Source organism: Danio rerio, chromosome 2, assembly GCF_049306965.1.
Source record: "Danio rerio strain Tuebingen ecotype United States chromosome 2, GRCz12tu, whole genome shotgun sequence".
NCBI lineage: Eukaryota > Metazoa > Chordata > Actinopteri > Cypriniformes > Danionidae > Danio > Danio rerio.
In genome coordinates, this window is record NC_133177.1 from 56213306 (window position 1) to 56222500 (window position 9195).

At 36.1% G+C, this 9195-nt stretch overlaps 1 protein-coding gene across 4 annotated transcripts in view; it reads right to left on the reverse strand.

Annotated features, from left to right (window-relative positions):
- Positions 1-1890: 1890 nt before the first annotated feature.
- ralbp1 (ralA binding protein 1) overlaps positions 1891-9195 on the reverse strand; it is a 36187-nt gene continuing 28882 nt past the window's right edge. For 2 of the 4 annotated variants that reach the window (XR_012386183.1, XR_012386189.1), the window contains 4 exons: positions 8977-9098; positions 8334-8454; positions 5728-6104; positions 1891-4292 (listed from right to left, as the gene is read on the reverse strand). Coding sequence is in view for 2 of the 4 variants with exons in the window: in XM_021479526.3 (XP_021335201.1) it covers positions 5787-6104; positions 8334-8454; positions 8977-9098 (561 nt within the window). In the remaining 2 variants the exon portion in view is untranslated. 4 annotated transcript variants of the gene reach the window in all.

Here is a 9195-nt window from a genome sequence, read left to right on the forward strand (position 1 = left end):
ATACATATATATATACATATATATATATACACACACACACACACACACACACACACACACAGACATATATATATATATATATATATATATATATATATATATATATATATATATACACACACACATACACATACATACATACATACATATATACACACACACACACACACACACACACACACACACACACACACACACACACACACACACACACACACACACACACACACACACACACACACACACACACACACACACACACACACACACACACACACACACACACACACACACACACACACACACACACACACACACACACACACACACACACATATATATATATACACACACACACACATACACATACATACATACATACATACATACATACATACACACACACACACACACACACACACACAAAAACATATATATATATATATATATATATATATATATATATATATATATATATATATATATATATATATATATATATATATATATATATATATAGCATATATACTCGAATAACTTATACAGTACCTGACCAAGTCTTGTCATCAATCCCAGTTGTAAGAGCAACAAATAATAACTTGATTTCTAGTTGATGATTTGAAAAAGTAGCAGGAGATAGATTTCTCAGATAAATCATCTGTTGAGCTGCATCCCAATCATCACTAATACTGCAGAGGATCTACTGGAATCTGCATGGACCCAAGATACTCACAGAAATCAGTCAAGTGAAAGGGAAAAATCATGGTTTGGGGTTGCATTCAGTATGGGGGCCTGAGAGAGATCTGCAGAGTGCACAGCAACATCAACAGCCTGAGGTATCAAGACATTTGTGCTGCCCATTACATTACAAACCACAGGAGAGGGCAAACAAAAGCCACCTTTGATACCAAATGATCAACTAGAAGTCAAGTTACTATTTGCTGTTCCTAAAACTTGGATAGGCGACAAGACTTTTGTCAGGTAGAAGAGGAGCTATATTACTTTTCATTTGATTATAATGTTTATTTGTATACTGATTAGTTTGGGTTTCACAGTGACATTTTATGTTTTGGTCACGTGGTCATAACTGGCACCTGCTAGAACATATAAAGCACGTGCAAAATCAAACAGGTGAGGAGGAGAGAAGGAGAGTGGGGTAGTCGTATTTTTTGTTGACCGCAAAACGGCATCGCAAAAACGGCATCGCAACGCAACAACACACGCAACAACCATCACTACAACGCAAAAATCGGCTCCATACAATACAGGTATTCGACCCACAAATTGCTGTATTGTTTGTCATGCCACAAGTTTACATAAAGTTTTCCTTATAACACCTTGGACTCAGTGTGTCTGTCTAAAGCTTTTACAGTCATTGGTCTAAAGCCACCAGTGCGTCACAAATTCAAAGGACCCTTACTGCCTCTCTAGCGACTGTATATATTAGTGTATATAGGTAGTGTAAATATAAATACAATTGAATGAATTACACATAATAATTATGTCACTGTACACAACTAAAAGCTGCTGCAGCAACGAAAAACTTTAGATCTACATTTAGATGCTTTTATATAGACACATCAAGTAGTTCATCATAGAGGAAATACTCACATCAAGAGCTACCAATTCAACATTTCTGGTATTGCCAGAAAAATCCTAAAAAGACAACAAGCTTTAGTATCAGATTGTAATCTCTGGATTTTGGTATTCTCTGTGTGGTAAATCAAACTGCAAAACAAACAGAACCGGCATTTAGAACCAGTGTAGACAGAGAAAACCATTAATGTACATACCTCTTTCTGTCCAGAATGATGATGAAAGAAGTAATCCTCCAGCATCACAGGCTGATATCCCGCATCTCGGTGAAAAAAAATTATCTGAAAACTTAAATGACTCTCCAACCTTCCGTTTTATTTAGACGACAGCATCCTGTTCACAATGATCATCATGAGCTACAAAAGCTTTGTCTACAATATGAAAAAAAACTATCATTTCCGAAAGTAGATGAGCAGGTATGCATCTCTTTGATACAAGCAGAGAAACATAAAAAAGAGAGATTTTTTTTTTTTACAATGATATAATTGACAATCAGTCTGCCAATAGCTTTGATTAGAATCATTACAGTATTTCTGAAATGCATCACACTTGGAAAAATAAAGAAGAGAAAAAACAAGGGTGGAAATGTGTTATATCTGAAAGAAAACAACAAAACGAAATGATCCACTAGCTAGTACACTAGTATTCAACAAGCAAGAAAAAAAAAAGCAAAAAAAAAGACACTGGTAGAATATTGAAAATTAAAAAAAAGAGAAAGAATTGGTAACAATCTAGTGCAAGTTTCCAAAATTTCTATGAATAAAAATCATCAATCAGTGTGTCAGAACCTCTGTAACAACTGTGCCAAATCTTCAAGACTTCGGCTGGAACTTATGGAGCCAGATCAGTCTCAAACATAATGCATTTACAAAATAAAATGTATACATGAGCAGCACAATTCACATTCACAATTTATAAAATCTAAACACAACTCATAAATACAACACACAATGCGTGAATTTACAAGTAAAAATCCTAAATAATTTAACCAAATGAATTTACCAATTGGATTTGTGTATTTATGAATCGTGTTTTGAATTTACGAATTGGATTTGTGTATTTTTTAAACATGTTTAGAATTTACAAATTTAATTTGTACAATTTTGAATCCTGTTTTGAACTTACGTATTGGATTCTTAAATTTACGTGTCGGGTTTTGAATTTACGAATTGATTTTGTGCATTTTTGAATCGTGTTTTAAATTTAGGAACTGGATTTGTGAATCATATTTTGAATTTACAAATTGGACTTGTGTATTTTTGAATCGACTTGAATTTGCTTAATGTATTTGTCCATTTTTGAATTGTGTTTTGAATTTACGAATTGAATAAGTGTATTTTTGAATTGTGTTTTGAAGTACCGAATTGGATTTGTGCATTTACGCTTCGGGTTTTGAATTTACGAATTGGATTTGTGCGTTTTTGAATCGTGTTTTGACTTTAGGAATTGGATTTGTGCATTTTGAATCTTGTTTTGAATTTACAAATTGAATTTGTGTATTTATGAATTGTGTTTTGAAGTACCGAATTGGATTTGTGTATTTATGTTTCGGGTTTTGAATTTACGAATTGGATGTGTGCATTTTTTAATCGTGTTTTGAAGTTACGAATTGGATTTGTCCATTTTTGAATTGAGTTTTGAAGTTATGAATTGAATTTGTGCAGTTTTGAATCGTTTTTGAATTTACAAATTGTACTTGTGTATTTTTGAATCGTCTTGAATTTACGTAATGGATTTGTGTATTTGTGAATCGTGTTTTAAATTTACAAATTTGATTTGTGCAATTTTTTAATCGTGTTTTGAATTTAAGAATTAATATTGTGTATTAATGAATTGTGTTTTGAAGCTACGAATTGGATTTGTGATTTTTCGAATATTGTTGAATTAACAAATTGGTTTTGTGTATTTTGGAATAGTGTTTTAAATTTACAAATTTGATTTGTGCATTTTTGAAGCGTGTTTTAAATCTACGAATTGGATTTGTGTATTTGCGTTTCAGGTTTTGAATTTACGAATTTGATTTGTGTATTTATGAATAATGATTTAAACTTACAATTCATTTTGTAAATAAGAATTGTATTGGGGATGTGTGATTTTTATTTTGTAATGTTTTAATTTTGCGACTGTTCTGGCTCCATAGGGCTGTGACCCTTAAATCAAAAGAAACATTGCACAAAGAAAATCAAACTAATAAACTCATTCATTTTTTTCATACAGAACTGTTTTCTTTTGATTTGACGAAATTCACCCCGTTTGCACATCACCTACACTTATCAGCTACCAAACTTCATCACAAAAAATTATTGTGCTTTACAAAAAGTCTTTAAAAAAACATTACATGAACATCTGGAAACGAACAAAAATGTTACCAAATTCCACAACCAACCAACCATCTCGTTCTGTAAGTGCATTTCTGCACAGTTTAGTGCAGTTACAGTTTAGATGTATAATATATATCTATATATTGAATATTAAATATTGACATTTATAAGAAACGCCTCACAACCGACTCCTTTGAATCCCTTAACAGGTTAAAAATACAATCTAGCTGTATCACAATGTCCCAGAGCATCTTCAAAGTAATTCTTCCGTGCGTCTGCACACAGTCACCTATGGCACAGTGGTTCCAGAAAACACACAACTTCATTTTTTTTTGTAAGACTGATCCTGGTTTGATCTTGCTTCTACACTTCAACCTACATCAGGAGAACGGTGAGAATATTCAGCATTGGCAATACCCCTTTTGACAAACGTACTGTTTGGGGATTTGATTAGGAATAAATGACACAAATAAAAAGTAAAGCATTTGTTAATATAGTAAATGAGAATACAAACCCAACTTTCTGAAATGATTGCAGTTTTTGTGCTGAATGTCATGTGAATATTTCAGATTATATATATATATATATATATATATATATATATATATATATATATATATATATATTAGTGCTGGGAAAAAATGAATCGCATCCAAAATAAAAGTATGTATTGACATAATATATGTGTGTGTGTAATGTATATTTATTTATATAAATACACACATGTATGCATATATTTGCATTCATTTGTATAAAATATTTATGCATATACAGATTATTTATGTTTAAATATCTATGTAACAAAATTGTTTTGTATAGTTTGTTTCTATGTATGTGTGTGTATCACATATACATAATAAATATATACAATACACACATATTATGCCAAAACAAACTTTTATTTTGGACGTGATTCATCGCGGTTAACCTTTTCCCAGCACATTTGTTGCATAATAACATCTGCATTTGCTCAATCTTGAAATGTTGAGAAAACCGGTCTTCAGGTCACATATTAATCCAGAATTGATTCTTTTTTTTCGCGTTATATAAAAATGTAAGCCTATTTTTGGTACAATTTTTGTGGATGGAGATTTTGTCAAAATGTTAGAATAATTTAAAAATGAATTATTATAATCAAGTTATTTCTTACATTTAAATTCTATGATATAGTGATACTTTAAATCTAAATAATGCATAGCCTATTTCATTTCAATAATTTTCATTAATTTTCTTGTCGGCTTAGTCTCTTTATTAATCCGGGGTTGCCACAGCGGAATGAATCGCCAACTTATCCAGCAAGTTTTTACGCAGCGGATGCCCTTCCAGCCGCAACCCATCTCTGGGAAATTTCAATAATAATGGAATTCAAATAATATTTCTTCACATTTCACCAATGAACAGGAAATCTATTTCCATTAAGGTAATGACAACTACAGAAAAAAATGATTAATTGTCATAATATGTGATGTTCAAAACAATAGGCTTCAATTTCCTCATGCAAAAAACTGGATTTTGGAGTAAAATGTGACCTGTACCACTGAGATTCACTAGCAATCGTGAGATTTTGAAACAAAAAACCCCTAATACTCTTAACTTACTAATAAAAAGTGTTTTAACCGAGGTCAAAGGGCAGATCGATCTGTCCTTAATACACTTAAATATCCGATTGTGCTGCTGCAACTTCACACACTAATCAAACACGACCAAAAAGATCCAATTTCAGTCCACTGTGATAACAACCAATCAGAAATGTTTCAGATTTATTGACCTAGATTTCCCGCAGTTTCTCCCAGTGTAATGAGTGTCTCACCTTGAACCCTGCAGTTTTTGTGAAGCGCAAACATGAGCAGAAGTGATCTGGTTAATGGTTTACATGTTGGCTTCCCTCTTGTCTTTGCTGGGCGACGGCTTCATGGCATCTTTTCCAGGCTTCCCATTGGATGGAGCGGCTGTGGCTGCGACGGCAGTGGTTTCCATGACGACTGCTGCTGGGGCGCGTTTGATGGGCTCGTCCACTCGAGACCGTTCCTCTGGGCTGGGTTGGGAGGGCGGGGCTTGTTCTGCTGTGGGTGGAGCCGTGAGCTCCTGGTGGAGCTTGTGACTCTGAAGGAGGCGGAGCTGAACGCGCAGTTCCAAAATAGCCTCCTGCTCCTCGTGGATGGCCTGATTCAGATGAGTGTTTTTATTCTGGAAAGAAAAACACAATAATGGAATTCTGCATGAGTACACAGCCTATATCTGCGTTTGCTTAAATTTTCCGCAATAATCACAGCATTTAGCAAAAGTTGTGATGAATTTTTCTTCCCTATTTTGATGTAATGTTTTTTAAACAAGAAAATATGTAGAATGTGACTGACGTAACAGGCTGCTGGAGATTATAACGGTTATATAATCACTGGCCACTTTATTAGGTACACCTATCCAACTGCTCGTTAACGCAAATTTCTAAGTATCCAATCACATGGCCGCAGCTCAATGCATTTAGGCATGTAGACATGGTCAAGACAATCTGCTGCAGTTCAAACCGAGCATCAGAATGGGGAAGAAAGGGGATTTAAGTTACTTTGAACGTGACATGGTTGTTGGTGCCAGACGGGCTAGTCTGAGTATTTCAGAAACTGCTGATCTACTGGGATTTTCACGCACAACCATCTCTAGAGTTTACAGAGAATGATCTGAAAGAGAAAATATCTAGTGAGCGGCAGTTCTGTGTGTGCAAATGTCTCGTTGATGCCAGAGGTCAGAGGAGAATGGCCAGACTGGTTCCAGCTGATAGAAAGGCAACAGTAACTCAAATAAGCACTCGTTACACCCAAGGTCTGCAGAAGAGCATCTCTGAACAAACAACACATCCAACCTTCAAGCGGATGGGCGACAACAGCAGAAGACCACACCGGGTGTCCCTCCTATCAGCTAAGAACAGGAAACTGAGGCTACAATTTACACAGGCTCATCAAAATTGCACAATAGAAAATTGGAAATACGTTGCCTGGTGTGATGAGTCTCGATTTTTGCTGATACATTCTTATGGTTTGGCCAGAATTTGGCTTCAATGGTGTAATGGTGTGGGGGATATTTTTTTGGCACAATTTGGGCCCGTTAATACCAATTGAGCATCGTGTCAACACCACAGCCTACCTGAGTATTGTTGCTGACCATGTCCACTCTTCATGACCACAGTGCATTCATCTTCTGATGGCTACTTCCAGCAAGATAATGCGTCATGTCATAAAGCGTGAATCAAATACTAAAATGGCCTCCACAGTCACCAGATATCAATCCAATTGAGCTCATTTGGGATGTGGTGAAACGGGAGATTTGCATCTATATATATATATATATATATATATATATATATATATATACAGCCCCTTTTCCCATTGAACGCCTTGAGGGCAAAACGCCAGGCGAGAATCTAGCCGGAACTGGCCTGAGTGTATTTTGCTATCTGGGTGGTTAGGCGTGTATCAGCAAACTAATAAAGCCTGAAAAAAGCCCTGACCTTAGCGAATAAACAGTGTTCCACCAGGATCATGTATGTCAGAAACTATAGTTTACTGCTGAACTCATCTTATCATGGTAAAATAACACAGAAATCGAATAATAACATTTCAGTCTCCTGCCGAAGCTCAGACGCGCTGCTTTGAGAAACTGTCAATCACAGCTGTCAATCACGATGACACGCCCAGCATTAAATTACTGCTAAAAACAAACTGTTTACAAAAATGAGGATCTGCACCTATTTCAGCACAATAACCAGTGCCTTAATCGACCAGATCCATCTTTCGGGACATTTTATTGCAAGTGTAATAATTTTTTTTATTTGGGCTCAAGTCTCCTTCATTAACATGGAGGAGGCGGGCTTTATGACTTGTACTGCAGCCAGCCCCCAGGGGGCGATCTAACGGCCGAGACCTTCACTCAAACGCAGGCTTGCGGCGCACTTGGTATATACACATATACACATTTACACACACACACACACGCGCAAACGCGCTCACACACACACACACACACACACACACACACACACACACACACACACACACACACACACACACACACACACACACACACACACACACACACACACACACACACACACACACACACACACACACACACACACACACATACATGTATACACACGCATGTATTTATTTTATACATCAAAAATATTATGATGTATCCCTTTAATTCTAAAACAGTAATATGTTGGCAGATTTCAAACATGTCATTTTCTGCAGGGATGTATTTAAATTAATGACGTATTTATGATGCGAGTCATTTCAATAAACAGGAAAATTGAAAAAAAAAAACCTGCAGCGATAACTAAAGATTGCAGAGCTCAGCAAACAATCAATGTCATGTGTACTTTAAATCTTTAAACGGTCATGTGACCCTCCTCTTTCTCACCTCCAGCTCTTCGTTCTGTTTCTGCAGGTCTTCCAGAATCATCTGCAGCTCTTCTTCATCTTCACTCTCGCTCTCGCTGTCTGATGAATACTCTTCTGTTTCACTGCGGCCCTGCTGACGGCTGAAACAAAACAAAAGTTGACCAAAAACGAAAAACTGCCCACAGAAATCCTAATGGACCCTTTTCTGCGTTTCTCAATAGTGGAAGTCCTCATAGTTCGGCAAACTTATAGCGAACTGAATGAGAGAGTACAACAAATCATTGTTTTATAATCCTATTTGCTGAAGTAATAAAAGGAAAAACTCCACAATGCTCTCATCAGCACTTTCAGAAAAAGGAAAAAAATAGCGAGAGACTGATAACAGAAGCCAGAAGAGAGAACAACATTTACTGTCCTGGCCCCATTCAATTTGCATTACAAATGCCTCGCACAAGCAGTAATTCCAATACTTTTAATTTGATGCAAAGATGATATCATACATACACAAATACATGTATATGTTCACACATTTTTTAATTTCAAAATATTAAAAACTTTTAAAGATTTAGGATGCTGATGACCATTAAACACGTCATAACACTCTTGAGAAAAGGGTCCAATAGCACCAAATTTGCTATTTTGACCCATGTATGAGCTCTGACCTCTGTATATCAGCGATCTCTGCGCGCAGTCGCTCGATTTCCTCCTTCTCAGTGGCGATCTGTCTCCGCAGCACCTGCTCCAGGGAAATCAGCTCCTCCTGCTCTGTTAGGATCTCATTCTCCTGCAGAGGGCGACAGAGAAGCGAATAAGTCAATTCACAGAGCACACAATTGACTGTTGCTGAAGGGTTGTTGCTAGCCCTGTTTTGGATCTGACGC